Genomic DNA, 21,918 nt, shown 5'->3' with positions numbered 1-21,918 from the left:
AATCTTAAACCTAACCCACCACCTAAAAGAATTAGAAAAAGTAAAACAAACAAAACCTAAATTCAGCAGAAGGAAGGAAATAATAAAGATCAGAGAGGAAATAAATAAATGGAGATTTAAAAAATAGAAAAAAATCAATAAAACCAAGAGATAGTTGAAAGGATAAATGAAATTGACAAGCCTCTAGCCAAGCTCACCAAGAAGAAAAGAGACAGGATACAAATAAATGAAATAAGAAATGGAAGAGGAGAAATAACAACCGATATTGTTACAGGGAAGAACAAATCTGACTACATGTTGGATCTGTTTCTCTTACTTTAACCTTTGCTTCCTGCTGCTTTTGTTCACTAAAAGGTTACTGTCTATACATAATGGTCTGCTTCAGGGAACCTGCCCCTCTGCCTGAATGTTAAACCAAAGTGCCTTTGTTCAGGGAAACATCCTGACCCTGTCCACCTGTGAATGGCTGCAAGAAAGAAGAAATTAACACATCCCTTTCCCAAGGCTGGCTATTCCAGGAGATATTTGCAAGATTTATGGCCTTTTTACTTTACTTCCTCACCTCTGCTCCCTCTCTGTTCTATAGAAGAAACTGGCATCCACAGCCCAATAAGATGGTTCTTCTAAGACACTAGTCTGCCATCTTCTTGGTCTGCTGGCTTTCTGAATAAAGTCACTATTCCTTGCCTTGACACCTCTTCTCCCGATTTATTGGCCTGCCATGTGGCAAGCAGAGTGAGCTTGGACTCGGTAACAAAACCATAGAAATACAAAAAAATTACTAAGAAAATATTATGAACAGTTATATACCAACAAATTTGACAACCTAGAAGAAATTGACAAGTTGCCAGAAACATACAGTCTGCCAAAACTGCATCAAGAAGAAACAGATAATTTGAACAGACTGATCACTAGAAGTGAAATAGAATCTGTAATAAAAAAGGCTCCCTACAAACAAAAGTCCAGGACTGGATGGCTTCACTGGGTTATTCTACCAAACATACAAAGAAGAACTTATATCTATCCTTTCAAACTCTTGCAAAAGACTGAAGAGGAGGGAACACTCCCAAAGTCATTCTATGAAGTCACCATCACCCTAATACCAAAACCAGAAAAAGACACTACCAAAAAGAAAATTACAGGCCAATATCTTTGATGAATGTAGACGCAAAAATCCTCAACAAAATATTAGCAAACCAAGTCCAACAACACATAAAAAGGGCCATACACCATAATCAAATTGGATTCATCCCAGAGTCACAAGGATGGTTCAACAAACACAAATCAATCAATGTGATACACCACAACAACAAAAGAAAATACAAAAACCACATGATCATCTCAATAGATGCAGAAAAAGCATTTGATAAAATTCAATATCCATTCATGATAAAAACTCTCACCAAAGTGGGTATAAAGGGAACATAACATAATAAAAGCCATTTATGACAAACCCACAGCTTACATGATACTAAATGGTGAAAAGCTGAAAGCCTTCCCACTAAGTGCTGGAATAAGACAAGGATGCCCACTCTCACTACCTTTATTCAACATATTATTGGTAGTCCTAGCCACAGCAATCAGGCAAGAAAAAGAAATAAAAGGCATCCAAATTAGAAGGCAAGAGGTAAAACTGTCATTATATGCAGATAACATGATACTCTATACAGAAAACCCTTAAGACTCTACACAAAAACTACCAGAACTGATAAACGAATTCAGCAAGGTATCAGGATACAAGATTAATATACAGAAATCTGTTGCACTTCTTTACACTAACAATGAAGTATCAGAAAGAGAAAGTAAAAAAGCAATCCTGTTTAAAATCATATTGCAGCAAAAAAAAAAAAACCTAGGAATAAACCTAACCAAGGAGGTGAAAGATTTATATGCTGAGAACTATAAAACACTGATAAAGGAAACTGAAGATGATTCAAAGAAATGAAAAGATATCCCATGGTCTTGGGTTGGAAGAATTAATATAGTTAAAATTGCCATACTACCCAAACGAATCTACAGATTTAATGCAATCCCTATCAAATTACCCATGACATTTTTCACAGAACTAGAACAAATAATTCTAAAATTTATATGGAACCACAAAAGACCCAGAATTGCCAAAGCAATCCTGAGGGAAAAGAACAAAGCTGGGGGCATAACCATTCTAGACTTCAGGCAATATTACAAAGCTACAGTAATCAAAACAGGGTGGTATTGGCACAAAAACAGACATATAGAGATGGAACAGAATAGAGGGCCCAGAAATAAACCCCCACACCTATGGCCAATTAACCTTCGACCAAGGAGGCAAGAATATACAATGGAGAAAAGACAGTCTCTTCAGCAAGTGGTGTTGGGAAAGCTGGACAGACTCATGTAAATCAATGAAGTCAGAACACTCCCTCATACCACACACAAAAATAAATTCAAAATGGCTTAAAGACTTAAATATAAAACATGACACCATAAAACTCCTAGAAGAGAACATAGGCAAAACATTCTTTGACATAAATCGCACCAATGTTTTCTTGGGTCAGTCTCTCAAGGCAAAATAAATAAAAGCAAAAATAAACAAATGGGACCTAATCAAACTTAACAGCTTTCACACAGTAAAGGAAACCATAAACAAAACAAAGAGACAACCTACGGACTGGGAGAAAATATTTGCAAAGAATGCAGCTGACAGGGGCTTAATTTCCAAAACATACAGAGAGCTCATACAACTCAATATCAGAGAAACAAACAACCCAATCAAAAAACGGGCAGAAGACTAAATAGACATTTCTCGAAAGAAGACATACAGATGGCCAACAGACACATGAAAAGATGCTCAACATTGCTAATTATTAGAGAAATGCAAAGCAAAACTACAATGAGGTATCACCTCACAGTCTACAAATAATAAATGCTGGATAGGGTGTGGAGAAAAGGGTACCCTCCTACACTGTTGGTGGGAATGTAAATTGGTGCAGCCACTATGGAAAACAATACGGAGGTTCCTTAAAAAACTAAAAATAGAGTTACCACTACTGGGCGTATATCTGTAAAAGATGAAAACTCTAATTTGAAAAGATACATGCACCCCACTGATCACAGCATCACTGTTTACAACAGGCAAGATATGGAAGCAACCTAAGTGTCCATCAACAGATGAATGGATAAAGAAGACGTGGCATATATATATCATAAAATATTACTCAGACATAAAAAAGAATGAAATAATGCCTTTTGCAGCAATAGGGATGGACCTAGAGATTATCATGCTAAGTGAAGTAAGTCAGACAGAGAAAGACAAATACCATATGATATCACTTATATGTGGAATCTAAAAAAAAAAAAAAGTACAAATGAACTTATTTACAAAACAGAAACAGACTCATAGACATAGAAAGCAAACAGATACGCACTACCATATATAAAACAGATAAACAACAAGGCTTTACTGTATAGCACAGGGAACTGTATTCAATATCTTATAATAACCTATAATGGAAAACAATCGGAAAATGTATATGTATATATATGTATTTATATATATATACATATATATAACTGATCACTTTGCTGTACACTGAAACTAACACAATATTGTAAACATTGTAAATCAACTATACTTCAATTTTAAAAAAGAAAATACATTCTTGGATCCTTTTTTTACCGAGTTATTAACAAATACATACTTTCAAAAAATAACATTCATAGAAACTTTTCTAAAAATATATAGTCCTTATATTCCTCAAAATTTTATAAATTTTCTAAATCAAGCCATACTATATGGGGGAATTTCTTAAAAGGTACTTCAATGATTATCTCGCCTTAGCAGATGAGAAAAGAAGTATTCATAAACTGCTTGTATAGTAAGAAGAAAAGTAAGGATAACAGCCTTCTTCTACTGGTCAGCAGGTCTGAATCTTAAGAATGTTTTAATTTCTTAATATTACTAAACTCTGCCCCCTTAGGCAGGATAAAGTAGTTTAGCCCAAAACAAGTTTCTTCCTATTCTTCTAAATGCATATTTGCTAATTAAGCCTTCACTTCTTGGGAAAATAGTCCAAAAGGAGGGAAATACCTATAAGAAAACTGAGTCTGGGCCACCAGTTTCAGATGAGATTAGCATACCCCATCTATCCTGTTCAGACTGCATATTCATGGCAACTCTTCTAATATACTCCATACAAGAACCTTGCTAGCCCAAGCCATGATTCAAGAAGAGCCATTACTATCTCATCTCTTGCCAGCAATGCTAGTCTTCATGAATGCCTGGGACAGGGATGGGTGATTAGGAGAAATAAGTAGCTGGTGCCTCTACTTCCTTCATTACCCATGATACCAACAAATGGACTCTTTTCCTCTTATAAATACATAGTATTGAGTCATCAAGTCAATCAACCTCTGTGGCTGGTTTAAGAAAGAAAGAGATAGCTGTTTTCACCTCCATACCTCTGGCTAGCTAAGAGAAGTCATCCACAACAAACACTATCAGAGAAGTACTTATTGGACTGGTTTGTTTTAGCCCCTCATAGAATCATTTTAAATAATATTTTATAGCTATAGCTTACACTGAGAGATGTTATAAGAAGCAGTAATACATATTGTGTTTATTTGGGGGAGGCCACTGAAGATACTGACTACCATATTGCACAATTTCCCCTTTATGAGAATCCAGGGAACAAATTTCTCTCAAGTCTGAGTACTAGGGAAAAAACCTCTGCTTATCCTAAGCAACTGAACTGTTTTTTAAATGAATATTCTGAATTCCAAATTGATGACACTTCCACAATGTTTTGACTACTATTAGGAATTTCAAAGCTTAATTTTGCCTATATCTAACAAATGTGTAAGACCATATAGTATGAATTTCTATCCAGACCAAAGGCTTCATCTTCCTACATTACCCTTACTTCCCTATAGCCTCAATTTGTATGTCTAACTTTAACACTATGGTATTATTTATATAAATCATTTCAAATTCTTTTTGAATTGAAGTGGGGCCTATAAATAACAAAATAAGTCTCCTTTGTTAATTCTACCCTCTGCCTATTTCTTGGATGATCATGTACTCCAGCTTTCTCTTCTTTTTGCTTTATACTTTCCCTGGGCAATCTCATCTATTTTTATGATTTCAAATGCCAATGAAGTCCAAATCTATACCTCAGTCCCTACCTTAAGACCCATTTATTAATATGAAATGTATTGCATTCTAGATTTTGTGTGGGTGTTTTTAATTAGAATAGGAGTGACATCGGCAAGATGGCAGAATAAAACGTCCCTTGAGCATATCACCCCCTCAGCAATAAAAGTTTGTCATCCAACCATGGACAAAAGTGCCTTTGTGGAAGCTTTGGAATCCAGGTAGGAGACTGTGAAATCCTGGTGCAGTCCAAGACTGGGGAGAGCCATTTTGAGAAGACGGACTCACATCTTGGTGGTTTAACTTGCTGACTGTGGTCCTGGCTACAGAACCAGAAAATATCTCTGTACCCCTGAGAACTCAGCTACAGGCCTATCTAGCTTTGGGTCTGTAACCAGCCCCATAAACCAAGGGACCTGGGAGAAGTCACACCCACCTGTGTGTCAGGCAATAGGCATACAGACCCTGGTCCTGGCTGTGGTCTCAGAAGTGGCAGGTGAACCAGTTCCAGCCCTTCATGGCCATGGTCTGGGAATACCAGGAGATAAACCTGCCAAACTCAGTGAGACTGTAGATTCTGAAAGGGCCCTGTAACTGGATTCCAACCTGTCCCAGCCACAGTCACTGAAGAATCCTGCTGGCACAGAGACCCAGCAGGATACACTCCTGTCTATGCCCCTAAAGATCCTAAAGCACCCTATAGTTGGTTCCAGCCCTCTCACAGCACAGTTTGTCCACAGTACTGAGGGTCCAAGGTTCAAGCAAGAGACACTCCTGGTCTGCACCCCATAGATCCTGTAAGGACCCATACTTGGTTCTAGATCTCAAGCAGTCTAGCATTAACAGAACTTCTGGCCCAGGGACCCAAAGAGATACTGCTATATGCTCCCCTGGAGATCTTGAAAGGGCCCTATACTTGGCTCCAGCCCCTCTAGCCACAATCAGGGAGCAGTCCAGCCCACGGAGGGACCTGGTTGGAGACATGCCTATCTGTGCCTTGAGAACCAGGACTGTAGACCTCAATTTTGTTTGTAGAATCTGAAACAGCCCTGAGACTCAGTTCTAGCCCCTCTCAGCCACAGTCCAGGGCCAGTTCTGACCACCCATGAATCCATTCAGTGACTAGGCATGAACTCTCCCAGGGACTTGCTGGGAGACAAACTTGTCTACACACTTGGTAATATGCCTGCTGACTAAGGACCCAACTGTGGAACCTGAATCAGACCTTTGTCCCAGTACTATCCTACTGAACAAAGTACTGGAGGAAGTCTCACCCACCCAGGGGCCAGACAGGATCCATACCTGCCTGAGCCCCTGGTAACAAGCACACCAACCATGGATCCCACTACAAACTCAATGACAGCTTCAAAATCAGCTCCAACCCAGCACAACTGCAGTTCTATAGGTAATCCCATCAGCCCAGGAAACCAACAAGAGAAGGTCTTTACTTCCCAAAACCAGACTGTAAAGACTGGAAGAAGTGTTTGTTCATTCAAGTGCACAGACACCAATGCAAGGCTAAGCATATCACAAAAATTAGGCAAACATGACACCATCAAAAGAAAAGTAATAAATCTTCAGTAACTGACCCCAAAGAAATGGAGATCTACAGTTTGCCTTGCAAAGAATTCAAAGTAATCATCTTAAAGAAACTCAGTAAAATGCAAGAGAACACAGACAACTAAACAAAATCAGGAAAACAATGCATGTACAAAATGAGAAGTTTAATAAAGAAATAGAAACCATAAAATAGAACCAAACAGAAACTGTGGAGCTAAAGAACACAATAGCAGGACTGAAGTATTCAATAGAGAGCATCAATAAGAGACTTGATCATATAAAAGAAACAATCGGCAAACTCAAAGACTATTCATTTGAAATTAGCTACTTAGAGGAACAAAAAGAAAAAGAATGAAAAAGAGTGAAGAAAATCACATAAATTATGGAACACTGCAAAGCGAACAAATATTTGCATCACGGAAGTCCCAGAAGGAGAAAAGAGAGAGCGAAAAAGGCAGAAAGCTTATTTAAAGAAATAATAGCTGATTACTCAGCTATAAAAAAGAACAAAATAATGCCATTTGCAGCAACATGGATGGACCTAGAGCTTCTCATACTGAGTCAAGTAAGTCATACAGAGAAAGACAAATATCATATGATATCACTTATATGTGGAATCTTAAAAAAGGCTAGAAATGAACTTATCTACAAAACAGAAATAGAGTTACGGATGTAGAAAATAAACTTATGGTTACCAGGGGTTGGGGGAGGAGGGATAAAGTGGAAGATTGGAATTGACACATACACACTACTATATATAAAACAGATAACTAGGGCTTCCCTGGGGGCACAGTGGTTAAGAATCCACCTGCATGGGGACACGGGTTCGAGCCCTGGTCCGGGAAGATCCCACATGCCACAGAGCAACTAAGCCCGTGCACCACAACTACTGAGCGCGCACTCTAGAGCCCGCAAGCCACAACTACTGAGCCCATGTGCCACAATTACTGAAGCCCACGCACCTAGAGTCTATACTCCACAACAAGAGAAGCCACCAAAATAAGAAGCCCGCACACCACAACGAAGAGTAGCCCCTGCTTGCTGCAACTAGAGAAAGCCTGTGCAAAGCAACAAAGACCCAACACAGCCAAAGATAAACATATAAATAAATTTATTTTTAAAAAACCAGATAACTAATAAGGACCTACTGTATAACACAAGGAACTCTACTCAATACTCCGTAATGGCCTATATGGGAAAAGAATCTAAAAAAGAGTGGATATATGTATTTGTATAACAGATTCACTTTGCTGTACACCTGAAACTAACACAACATTGTAAACTGATTATACCCCAACAAAAATTTTTTTAAAAAGAAAAGAAATAATAGCTGAAAACTTCCCAAATATTAGGAAAGAGATAGACATCTGGGTACAGGAAGCCCACCCCAACCAAGATCAACCCAAAGAAGATTGCTCCAAGACACATTATAATCAAAATGTTAAAATGCAAAGACAAAAAGAATTTTGAAAGCATCAAGAGAAAAATAACTCATCACAAGGGAACCCCTGTAATGTCATCAGGAGATTTCTCTGCACAAATCTTCCAGGCCAGAAGAGAATGGGATCACATATCCAAAGTACTGAAAGAAAAAGCTGCCAACCAAAAATACTACATCCAGCAAAACTGTCCTTTAGAAATGAAGGAAAAATAAGGACATTCCCAGACAGACAAAAGCTAAGGGAGTTCATTACCACTAAAGGAGTTCATTACTACTGCCTTTTAGAAAATATTAAGGGGAGTTTTTCAAGCTGAAATAAAAGGATGCTAAGTAACAACATGAAAACATATAAAAGAATAAAACTTAATGGTAAAGGTGAATATATACTCAAATTCAGAATACCATAATACTGTAATGATAGTATGCAAATCACTTTAATCTCTAGTATGAAAGTTTAAAATATTATTAAAATTATAGCTACAATAATTTGTTAATGGATGCACAATATAAAAAGATATAAAGTATGACATCGATAGCATTAAATGTGGGGGGGGGAGAAGTAAAAGTGCAGTTTCTGTACGCAATTGAAGGTTACTTGTTATCAATACGTCTGCTATATCTATAAGATGTTTTATGTAAGCGTCATGGTAACCACAGAGAAAAAATTTATAGTAGATACACAAAAGAGAAAGAGAAAGGAATTAACGCATACCACTACAAAAAATAAATCACAAAGGAAGACAGCAAGAGAGGAAGAAAGGAACAAAGGGACTAAAAATACACTCAGAAAACGATTAATTAAATGGCAATAGTAAGTCCATACCTATCAATAATTACTTTAAATGTAAATAGACTAAATACAAAAGACAAAGAGTGGCTGAGTGCATTAAAAAAAACAAGACCCAACAATACGCTGCCTGCAAGAAACTCACTTTAGTTTTAATGAAACACATGAGCTGAAAGTGAAGGGATGGAAAAAGATATTCCATACAAATGTAACCAAAAGAGATCAGAAGTGCTTATACTTATATCAGATAAGATAGACTTTCAGTCAAAATCAGTCACAAGAGACAAAGAAGGTCACTTCCCAAGGAATTAGAAAAAGAAGAACTATCTAACCATAAAGATAGCAGAAAGAAGGAAATAACAAAGGTTAGAGCAGAAATAAATGGACTAGAGACATGAAAGACAACAGGAAAACATCAATGAAACAAAAAGTTGCTTTTTTGAAAAGATAAACAAAATTTACAAACCTTTAGCTAGACTAACCAAGGGAAAGAGAGAGGACTCAAACAAAGTTATAAATGAAAGAGGAGATACTATACCTGACACCAAAGAAATACAAAAGCTCTTAAGAGGCTACTATTAACAATTATAGGACAACAAATTAAATAACCTAAAAGAAATGGATAAATTTCTAGAAACATACAACCTACCAAGATTGAATTATGAAAAAATTAAAAATCTGAACAGGTCAATTCCTAGTAAGGAGATAGAAGCAGTAATCAAAACCCTCCCAACAAAGAAAAGCCCAGGACCAGATGGTTTCACTGGTAAACTGTACCAAACATTTAAAGAAGAACTAACATCAATCCTTCTCAAATTCTTCCCAAAAAATGGAAGAGGAGAAAACACTCTCCAATTCATTTTATGAGGCCAGCATTAGCCTGATAAAAAGCCAAATAAGGACACTACAAGAAAAGAAAACTACAAGCCAATATTCCTGATGAATATGGATGAAAAGATTCTCAAAAAAAAATACTAGCAAACAAATTCAACAGCACTTTAAAAGAATCATACATGAATATGAAGTGGGATTTATCCTTGGAGGCAAGGATGGTTCAATTTACACAAATCATTAAACATGAAATACCACATTAATAGAATGAAGGATAAAAATTATATGATCTCAATAGATGCAGAAAAAGTATTTGGCAAAATCTGACACCCTTTCATGATAAAAACTTTCAATAAATTGGGTATACCTCAACATAATAAAGGCTATATATGACAAGTCCATAACTAATATCATACTCAGTGGTAAATAGCTAAAAGCTTTTCCTCCAAAATCAGAAACAAGACAAAGGTGCCATTCGCACCACTCTTATTCAATATAATACTGGAAGAGCTAGCTAAAGCAATTAGGCAACAAAAAGCAATAAAAGGCATCCAAATAGGAAAGGAAAAAGTAAAATGGTCTGTTTGTAAACAGTATATCCTTATATCAATATATAGAAAATTCTAAGACTCCACCAAAAACCTATTAGAACTAATCAATAAATTCAATAAAGTTTCAGGATACAAAATCAACATACAAAAATCAGTTGCACTTCTATACACAAACAACGAACTACCTGAAAAAAAAATAAAGAAAATAATCCCATTTACAGTAGCATCAAACACATTTAAAAACTTAGGAATAAATTTAACCAAGAAGGTGAAAGATTTGTACACTGAAAACTATAAGACACTATGAAAGAAACTAAAGAAGACATAAATATGGAAAGATATTCTGTGCTCACAGATCATAAGAATTAATACTGTTATAATATCCATACTATCCAAAGCCATCTATAAATTCAATGCAATCCCATCAAAATTACAATGGCATTTTTCACAGAAATAGAAAAAAAATCCCAAAATTTGTATGGAACCACAAGAGACCCCAAATAGTCAATTTCTGGAAATCTCAAAAAAGAACAAGGTGGAAGCATCACACTTCCTCATTTCAAACTATGCTACAAAGATATAGTAATCAAAACAGTATGGTACTGGCATAAAAACAGACAGATAAACCAATGGAACAGAATCAAGAGTCCAGAAATAAATCCATGCATATACAGTCAGCCAATATTTGGAAAGGAAGCCAAGAATACTCAATGGGGAAAGGATAGTCTGCAATAAACAGTGCTGGGAAAACTGGATAGCCACATGCAAAAGAATGGAATTGGACCCCTATCTTATACCACTCATAAGGATGAACTCAAAATGGGTTAAAGACTTAAATTAAATGTAAGACCTGAAATCATAAAACTCCTAGGGGAAAAATCTCCTTGATGTTGGTTTTGGCAATGATTTTTGGGGATATGATACCAAAAGCACAAGCAACAAAAGCAAAAATAAACAAGTGGGACTACATCAAACTATAAAAGCTTCTGCACAGCAAAAGAATCAATCAACAAAATGAAGAGGCAGACTATAGAATGGGAGAAAATGTTTGCAAACCATATATCCAATAAGGGGTTAATATCCAAAATACATAAGGAACTCATACAACTGAATAGCAAGACTAATAATCCAAGTTAAAAATGGGCAAAGGGCTGAGAGACATTTTTCCAAAGAAGACATACAAATAGTCAACAGGTACATGAAAAGATGCTCAACACCACCAATTATCAGAGAAATGCCAATCAAAACCACAATGAGATAGTACCTCATATGTGTAGAATGGCTATTACCGAAAAGACAAGATAGGTGTTGGCAAGGATGTAGAGAAAAGGGAACCCTTGTATACTGGTGGTGGGAATGTAAATTGATACAGCCACCATGGAAAACAGTATGGAGGCACCTCAAAAAATTAAAAATAGAAAAGCCATATGATCCAGTAATCCCACTTCTAGTTATATATTCAAAGGAAAGAAAATCACTATCCCAAAGAGATATCTGCACCATGTTCATTAAAGCATTATTCACAATGGCCAAGACATGGAAACAACCTAAGTGTCCACTGACAGATGAATAGATTTTTTGAATGTGATGTATATAAAAATGGAATGTTATTTAGCCACTAAAAAAGAAGGAAATCCTGCCATTTGTGACAACACAGATGGACCTTGAGAGTGTTATGCTAACTGAATAAGTCAGACAAAGACAAATACTGTTATGATCTCACTTATATGTAAAATCTTTTTAAAAAGCTGAATTCATAGAAGCAGAGAGTATAATGGTGGTTTCCAGGGGCTGACAGGTATAGGAAATGAAAAGATATTGGTCAGAGAGTACAAGCTTCTAGTTAAAAGCTGAATAAGTTCTGGGGATCTAATATAAAGCATGGTGAATATAATAATACTGTATTATATACTTGAAAGTTGTTAAAAGAATAAATCTTAAATATTCTCACTACAAAAAATATAATAGAGTGATATATGTGTTACCTAACCTTATTGTGGTAATCATTTCACAATACACACAGGTATTAAATCATGTTTTACACCTCAGACTTACTGCTATATGTCAATTATACCTCAATAAAGCTGGGGGGAAAGTAGTAAGATAAATAAATAATAAAAATTAAAAATTAAATCAACACTGCTCTTGTCCAGTTATGTTAAAAATAAAAACATTTCAATTTTTTAAATTAAGCGAAATTATAATGCTATATAACGTGTTCAAAGTTCCTCACCTTGTTTCATTATATTCATTAATTACATTTAGTCTCCCAAACCAGGTGATTTAACACATAATAAAATAAGCCCACACAAATATTATTGGGTTGGCCAAAAAGTTCATTCGGATTTCTCCATAACATCTTAATTTTTGGCCAACCCAATAGTATTTCTCTGTCAGAATATAACACCCCACTAAATCAGCACTCTGAAAGACAAGTTCAATATAAAAATACCCTTCAAAAGTCAATACTCCAAATTTTTCATAAGCTAATTATACAGCTAACTACTCCCCCAGATGTTTGACTATAGCAATTCAGTCATAAAAAATATTAATTGAAGCACTCTGCCTTATAACTGCTACTGATAATTAGTTTCTATCTAAGAACATATTTAAACATATCCAAGGTTGGATAGAGCTTTACAACAAATAGGTAGGCCAACAGTGACAACCAGAGTCCAAAACACTGAATTTACTTTATAAATAAATAAATAAATAAATAAAATTTTGTGTATTTTTCAATTAATATTTTTGCAAAGAATATCTTAATACTAAGCTATAGAATTGATAAGCTTAAATTAATATATGTACTGTACTTGTCTTTTTCAACAGTTTCTTGATAAATAGTAAACTGGTCCTGCATATAGTTTTCATGTTTATGAAATACATCACATGTTGGCCTCCAGCTATGGAAAAAAAATACTGTAATTAGCATCTCAGAATGATAAACAAATTTAAGAAATAATAAAAATGAATGTAACCATTTAAAGATAAACAACTCTTTCCTTTCCTGGAAGAAACAAGCTTACATCAAGAAAAACATTCCCATCTCCGATCACCACCACTATGACCATTCATGCAATCATACATATGCTCAAATATCAATATCGATTAATTTTTACATAAAGCCTGTTTTGGAACCATGACTAGGGAAGGAACAAATGTGACATGGATGGACTGTGTATTACTATGGCATTTCTGGAATATACTCTGCAACACTCCAACATCAGGCTTTGTTTCTCATCATACTTCTAAGATCTTAGCTAAGAAATTCTTTTGGAGTAAACATTTAAAGAGCTAGGATAAGGGATAAAGAGAGGCTTTTTTCTCCTTTGAAATTTAGAAAGTCAGGTTTTATACCCTCCTGAACTTGAAAGAAAGAAACTAGACCATAATGAATTATAAAATCAGATAGCAAGAATAAAATGAATATTCAACTTATACATTTGTTTTATTACATGACTCGAAAAATGTTGCCAGTGTGAAAAATCTAAAATTAAGTATACACCATGGCAGCTTACATTCTAAGTATTGTTCAAATATTTCCTCTAGCTCTTTTCTCTAATCTTTTTTATTTTTTCAGATTCAAAAAGTATGCATACCCATTTTGGAAGAAAAGAAAAGTATACATAAGAAAATAATTATCATCTATATTCTCAACACTGAATAATAACTACTAATACTGATATTATTTTAATAAATTATCTCCAGATTTTACTATAAGTATATAGTTTAACATCTTTGAGTTCATATTCACATATACAACATACCATCATTTATCACTTACTTTTAAACTATCAATATATACATTTTCTTTGTCACTAAGAATTCACTGTAAAGGTTTTAATAAATACAACATATTACACAATTTATCTAACCATTCCAATATTGTTGGCCATTTTGGTTAGTCTAAGTTTCTCTTAAGAACTTGTACTTAAACACTTGTCTGAGTTTACAATCATTTCCTTAGGCAACATTCCCCAAAATGGAATTATAAGGTCAAAGGTTATAAATACATACATTCTGAATATTTTTAAAATTCCATAAGAAATACACACTCACTGAAAAGATATTCACTGTAACCATTTTGATGTACATATTTCTAGACTTTTTAAATTATACATAAATACACAATTACTAAATTGAGTTTATTCTATGAATGTTGTTTTAATGTTTTGTTCAATTTGTAATATACTGTTAACACCTTTCCATGTCAATATTCACTTATATCATAAACTAATGGGCTGCCTACTGTTCATTCATATGGATATACCAAAATTCATTTAAACAATCACCTAATGTTGAACATTTGAGTTGCTTCCAATGTTTTCCTATCATAAAAAAAGTTGAAATAAATACCTTGTTGTACATTACATCTTTGAGAAAATGCCTAATTGTTTCCTTACGAAAAATTATCAGAAATAGAACCGTTTAATCAAAAGTCATGTTTATTTTTAAAGCCTTTAAAGTATACTTATATGTCATCCAAAAGGTATATACCAGTGTACATTCCTACAGTGTATGAAAGAGGTGATTTTCTTATTTCCTGGCCAACATTGGGTATTATCCTTCTTTAAATTTCTGCAAAACTTAAAGGCAAAAGAATATATAGTATTTTATTATTGCTTTAATTTGGATGTCTTTGATTATTAGTAAGATTGAGCATTTGTTCACGTTTATTAGATATACATTTCTTCATTTTGGTATTTACCTGTTCACCTTCTTTGCTTATTTTTCTAATGGGACTTTGGCTCTTTCTTATTAATTTCTACAAGCACTTTATATTTTAAAAATTAACCCTTCTTTGACATTTTCCTACCTTACGCTTTTGCTTTTTGTATCATTTTGAGGTGTTTTTCTTTTTAATTTGCATGTGTCATATTTATCCATTGTTTCCCATGTGGTTTCTACCTTTGATGACATACTTAGAAAGGCCTTCCTCTCTCAAAGATTATAGTCACCTATATTTTCTTCTAATACTTTCATGAATTCATATGTCACATTTAAACCTCTTAACCAGCATGCTGAAATCATGAACTAGAGGTATTCATGCATTAAAATCAACAGATCCTACTAACTGCCCTCAGAACCCAGCAGAGAATAATCTTGTATAAAGTAAAGTACATCTTGGACACAGTAGGTTCTGCGGGGAAGATACCAGTACTTTTCCAGCACCCTTTGCAGCTACTTGAGGGAAACCACTGGTAAAACTTAACTACCATAAACCTAAATCAAACTAAAAGAAAAAGTTCAACAATATGTAGTTTTTTCGTTGATCAGATTGCCAAAAAATTTAAACATTGATAATTTCAGTGTTAGCAATGGTGTGAGGAATAGAAACTCTCATATATTGTTGGTGAAAGTATAAATTAGTATAATTTTTTGGGGAGAGCAGTTTGGCATTACTTATCAAATATTTAAACATGCATACTCTTCAACCTGGCAATCTCACTTCCACGAGGTCATTCTATAGCAACTGGTCTAGAAATATGGAAGGATACCTGTACATGTTGTTTATAATAGGAAATAACTGGAAATAACCTAAATGTCTATTAATAGGAGAATGGTAAAATAACTTAGGATACATCAATACTATAAAATACTATGGAGCTGTTAAAAAAAAGAATGCAATCCATACATAATCATTACATGTATAGTACCATTTACATTACATATTGTTAAAGTTAAAAAACAAGTTGAAAAATAAGTATGGTATGATCGCATTTTTTAAAAAAGGAAAGACAGATATACAGGTAGATGTATATATAAGCATATGTAATAGTGATGTTGAATATATATTTTAAAAGGTCTGGAAGGGTACTCACTGTTAAGAGTGATCACCTGTAAGGAAGAGGACAGGGTGGGGATGGGGACTACAGGCAGGGAAAAACTTTTTACTCCATACATTTGTATAGTCTTTGAATTTTTATACTAGGCATGTGTTACTTTTATAAAGTTTTAAAACCAATATAAAAAAAGTAATGAGGGAAAACCAAAAAGTTTATGAAATTTTTAAATAACAAAATATTTTAAAACAAATATGATTCTTAATATAGTACTTAATACAAAGACAGTGATCCACATAAAATTAAATACAGAAAACTAAACATTTTATTTTTGTAAGTACCTGTCCATACAATTAAGTTCCATTAACAAGTCTTTGTTTCAAAATATTTGTCTTATAATAGATGTAACTACTAGAATCCGGAACCTGAAGCTATACTGAAAGAATTCTTAACTTACTAAATAGTTTTATTTTGAAAAGCTACTAATTTTAGGCTAGGTTCCCTTAGACAAAAATAAGATCTTGAAAATTCAAAGATGGAAATTATTTCAAATTTATTTATCTAATAGGAATTTTCTATACTGAGCCTAGATTATTCAACATACTGTATTTAGACTAAGTGGATCTGAATTAGAGAGATCTTACAGCTCTTCTATTTTTCTTTTGAAACTTCTGTGATCCCTTTTACAGTGGCATATAACAAGGAAATGTAACACTTGATTCATCATTTTCCTAATATAAAATACTACTTTAAAGCAACAGTGTCTTCAACTATAAACTCAAAAACCTTGAATAAGAGAATTTAATGACAACTATTGAAAGTTTCTTTAAAATACTCACTTACTACAGTTGTCTTTGATCTCCTTACTATGTTTACAGTAATGACCGATTTCCTCATCTGTTGTATTTATAGTTTCATGTATCTTACAAATAGTCGCTTTGTTTTCTTTAATATCTTCAAAGCATTCTGGAAATCATAAATTCAAAATAAATACAGTAGACAAAAAGGTATGGCAACTGACCTAGAAAAGGAGAACCAGAGAATGGAGAGGAAGTGAGGCTTGAGATGGGAAGGGCCCTATACTAAAAAGCACAGGACCAGAGTCAGGCTTGCTCCTAGACCCAGAAGCTAAGGATTAGTGCTTTAGATTGAAGAGAAATAAACGTCCCCGTCCCACATCTTTAATGTAAGAGGGCTGGATTAAGTAATATCTAAGATCAATGGCATCTTATGATGCTATGAGTTCATGTAAACATTTACTCATATGATACTAACATAAGAGTTTTGTTTTTGACAAATGTGGAATTTCTATTCATCAATTCCATGTCATTATTTAATGCACCTTCAACTCACTTATTTCTTTGTTATAGTGAGTAAACACAAGCTAAAAATAAAATGTAATTTCTTAAAAAGATTAAAATAAATTCTTAATATCCAATATTCTTTTTTGCTGCAGAAAAGATAACCAAATTCTGTAATACCTTTCAGAACTATTAAGAAATTAATGAGTGTAGTTTCTTTTGATAGTTTTTATGTAGGATCTTAAAATACTATATTTACGTAATTTGCTTTGTCATTCCACTCATAATATTAATTTTCATAATTAGCATTCCTGAAAATGTGGCTTCCATTAATCCTGGCCACTGACTTTTGATGATTTCTAAAAATATTTTAAAATTTTCACTCAAATGTTTAAAATAACCTGTGTTATTTGAGAAAAATAACATTTTCAATTGTATTTAATTAAGGGTGATTTCTACTTAGAACAAAATTCTTAAACACAAAATAATTAAACGCTGAATACAGAAAATTATTGAAAAAATAGTTAGGGTAAATAGCTCATTATTAGTCACTAGATAGAACCAGGGGAAAAGTTCTAATGCCAACTATAAATTACCCTAAACAAGGCAACAGCATAATATCTTACATTCCATAAAAAAATAAAAACATCTTTGTCATGCAAAACTACTTACTATTAATTCGTTGAATCATATCTTCTTTAGTACTTATATCTTGCTCATACTGGAAAACTAAAATAAATTACTCTTTTGTGACTTCATTTCATTGTTAAAATGTCCAATGATAATACAAATAGTTATCTACTTTTTATTTCCATTTTATACCTACCAAATTCTAGCAAAAGTCTGTCCAAACTGACAAATAGGCTGTCACTCATCTTGGATACTTTGCTAAAAAAGAATAATAAGGAAGGGTTTTCTAAAAACAACCTTTTGACATAGCATTATTACAGAAAAATGTGGGTGAAGCAAGAAGTGGGGAGGGAAGAGACACCTTCATCCCGGTACTGGGCAGAGCCCTAGCAGGTATTTAATAAATGAAAGTCGTTATATATATTAAAATAAATGTATACAGTTATCTATAATAAAATAAATTGAATGTTGTTGCATGACTGAAACTTCATAATTGTTTATACATGGTCGTGCCATAAGTCATTGGATGTTCTGGAGTCCACGGACATCTAGATTTCTTAAAAGGATATGCCTTTAAAAGAAATAATATCTCTGAATATGTCCTTTCTCGGCGTGTGTACTACTACACGCAGAAAAATTCTTAGAGAAAGTCAGTCACCAACAGCGAAGTAAAACCTACAGGAACCGTGCAATTCGACACTTGAGAATTTACCACCGAGAATCCAAAAGTGGAGGTATTCACTGGACTACCAAGCCGCATTAAAAAAAAAATACGCGTACGGCGGGGTTTGGATCACTCGTTACCCGCAGAGTCGAGGAGCTACTCTTCCCGCGCGTTTTGAAGCGGGGAGTTCGCTCGCCGACTACCTTCACAGCCTACTCGTTTCTCCTCACCCGAGTCCGTGCCCGACACTCCAGCCACACGGCGGCCCCCGAAGCCTCGGGCGGCAGTGTGGCCGAGGGCGAGGCCACGCGCTGGGAAGCCCCCAGAACGCGACGTCCGGTCGTACTTCGCGGACAGGGCCCGCCAGCCCCCCAAACCCCTCAGGGCCGCCTGCCTAAGGAATAACCGCCACACGCAGTTCTTTCCCACCCACCTCAGCGGCCCCTCTGGGACCCGAACGCCCACCCTTCCTTCCCCGATTCCAGACTCTAGTCAGGGTCGCGAGCGCCGAGGAAACTACAGCAGGTCGCGACACAGAACGACCAGAGCCCCACCTCGACACCGCTCGGCCCCGCTCCGTTCCACCCGGCCCGGCGAAGCCCAAGGCGGGAGCTGCAGATCGCGCTGAACAGAAACACGCAACTCCCCGCGAGACCTGCGCGGCGGCGCTCCCTCCTCCCTCCCGCGGCGAAGCGAGAACCCAGCATCCCACCGCCCCAGAAGGGTGTGCTGGGGTCAGAAGCCCTAGAACCAGGCTAGGGAACCTGTCAGGGGCTGGGTTTGTTTTTTTTTTTTTTAAGGCTATCCATTCCGCTTGTGAAATAACAGTTTAAAATATATTGTGGAGAACAGCACTAAAACTGATATTAACTTTTAACATGACAACAAAAACCACTCGAATCGTCAAAATTCAATTTCGCATTCAGCATTCAAAACTTCTTGAAAAGCAAGTATAAGAATTCAAATACGTTTTCATTCAACAAAATGTTTTGAGAGTGACTCATTTATTTAGTTTCAAATAAAATGCACATTAATATTTTCTGTCCAAAATGCTGTCTTTGGATAATTTATGCTCTTAGACTTTGCATATACAAGGTGAAATAAAGAGTTCACTTTATTTATAATTTATAAATTATTTATGGTTTATAACTTGTTCACAATAATTAAACAAATAGTCCCCCAAACTGCCTTCATTATTGGTATATTTCTGGTGAAAATGTTTTTAATACTAAATGATGTAAATAGTTGCCTCAATTCCCAACAACCTAAGCTGTTTCACAGATTATTAAAATGAAAAAGATACTTCAGATTTTTTTGCTTAAGTACTTCAGATCATATATGCATAACCAATTTTATTATAATGTGATGTAATGCTGCTCATTAGTATTAATGATAGTCATCAAGGCTAATTTAATGTAAATTTGATGATATGAGAGATTTAGAAGCTTTATTCTTATACTTGTTTATATTTATTAGCTATCCCTTTTTAGGAAGGTATGAGAGAATGGATATGAAGGCTAAATTATCATTAGTCTTGCTAGCACTGCTTTGCTATGACTGTCAAGAAAATGTGACAGGTCAAAAGAGCTGATCCACTTCAACTTGATAGTAGATTCTCTTATGTAAAATTGTGGAAACCTAGAAACACCACCTTACTGAGACCTGAAAATCAACTTATTTGCATTTACATTCACATTTATGCATATCCTAATTACTCTCATAAAAATATACCTGAGTTCTACCAACTCCACTACCCCTTATTCCATTGTGAAAATTCCTTCTGGAAAAGCAATAAAGATGAAGATGTTCCATCTACTGGAGAGTTTTAAATAATAAATTTTATTCTCTCGTCTAAATCCCCTCAATGAAATATAATGTTCTGTTTGAAAAATTATAGAATGTTGACTCAGGTAAGCATTTATCCTAACAACTCATTAAAATCTCTCCCTACCTATTATTAGCAACTTCCCCTCTTGCTCCACACAAGTAAATCAGAATCTAAAGAAATTCTTAGTTTAAAACTGCTGCCCATTCTAATTGCACTGTATTACTGTTACTTTTACAGCTATATTTATCAATAGAAAGCACGTCTGCTACCCACAGTTCCTTTCCACTCCTTTCTTCATTGACTTTTTCAACTCAACCACTGTACCCCATCACATTTAACTGCTTTCTCAGATAATCAATAAAATATTTTTATTCCAAATATAATGGTCTTTTCTCAGTCTTATCCTTCCCTCTTTTTTTCCTAAATCTCTTCCATACTTGGTCCCATTAAAATTCTCTGCAACCCTAACCCTGGCTTCCAAGACACTACTTTCTTAGTTCTCCCACTTCTCTTACCTGCCCTTCTGATTTTGGCTTCTACTTCTCTCCCTCTCACCATCACTACCCAACTATAGACTCTTATCTAAGCTTTTTCTTTAACTCTCCCCCCTTCTATATGTTCTTTGGATTATTCATTCAAAATGTGCTTAAAACTCCCAAATCTATATTCCCAGTTGTATCCTATTATCTGAGAGTTATCCAATATTTACATTTTCATGCTTTTCCATCAACCTGGGTTCAATCTGATCCAAATCCAAAGTCGTCTCTTCCTCTCCCTCTGACATAGCTGTCTCAGTGGCAGAGTAATTCTCCACAAAATCAATACATGAAGAGTTGGTATCTTACATGACTCATTACTCCCTCTTATAAATAATTATTCACAAAATCTTGTTGATTTTTTTCTTTGATATATCCCTTGTATACATCCAGTCAACTCTGTAAATAGTCTTTGTAGTTAGATATGGATTCAACTTCTGGTTCTGTTATTTGTTAAGTCAAAACTTTGGGCAAGTTTCTAACCTAAACTTCAGTTTCCTCAAATGTAAAGTGAGAATTAATAATTCTACATCTTGGCTTCTAAGACACAGTATTTACTTGATTTTTCTTCTATCTCTAATAATTTTTCTATCTCCTCTTTAAGATTCATCCTCTTCTACTCAATCATTAACTGTCATAAATTTCATAGGCTCAATCCTAGCCCTTTTCTCTCATTCTGTTCTCTATGTTTAAGTAATCTCATCCCTGTCTATAGCTTACTGCTATACATATGACTCACAAATGTGTATCTCTAGCACAGACCTCTAGTATCAACTCAAGTCCTTAGTGGCAAATAACAGAAGTTGATTCTGGCTGATTTAAGCAAAAACCAAATTTGTTAAAGAGGATATTGTGTAACACAAAATCCCCAGAAT

At 34.8% G+C, this 21,918-nt stretch overlaps 1 protein-coding gene across 1 annotated transcript in view; it reads right to left on the bottom strand.

Annotated features, from left to right (window-relative positions):
• Positions 1 to 18,260, bottom strand: part of C1H14orf39 (chromosome 1 C14orf39 homolog) — a 50,466-nt gene extending 32,206 nt beyond the window's left edge. Inside the window, exons 1-4 of the mRNA XM_068525147.1 lie at positions 18,212 to 18,260; positions 18,058 to 18,114; positions 16,924 to 17,050; positions 13,115 to 13,204 (exon numbers count right to left, since the gene is read on the bottom strand). Coding sequence (XP_068381248.1) covers positions 13,115 to 13,204; positions 16,924 to 17,050; positions 18,058 to 18,114; positions 18,212 to 18,260 — 323 coding nt within the window. The remainder of the gene's footprint in view (positions 1 to 13,114; positions 13,205 to 16,923; positions 17,051 to 18,057; positions 18,115 to 18,211) is intronic.
• Positions 18,261 to 21,918: the final 3,658 nt, after the last annotated feature.

Source organism: Eschrichtius robustus, chromosome 1 (assembly GCF_028021215.1).
Source record: "Eschrichtius robustus isolate mEscRob2 chromosome 1, mEscRob2.pri, whole genome shotgun sequence".
Lineage (NCBI taxonomy): Eukaryota > Metazoa > Chordata > Mammalia > Artiodactyla > Eschrichtiidae > Eschrichtius > Eschrichtius robustus.
This window is presented reverse-complemented; position numbering and strand designations above follow the sequence as displayed.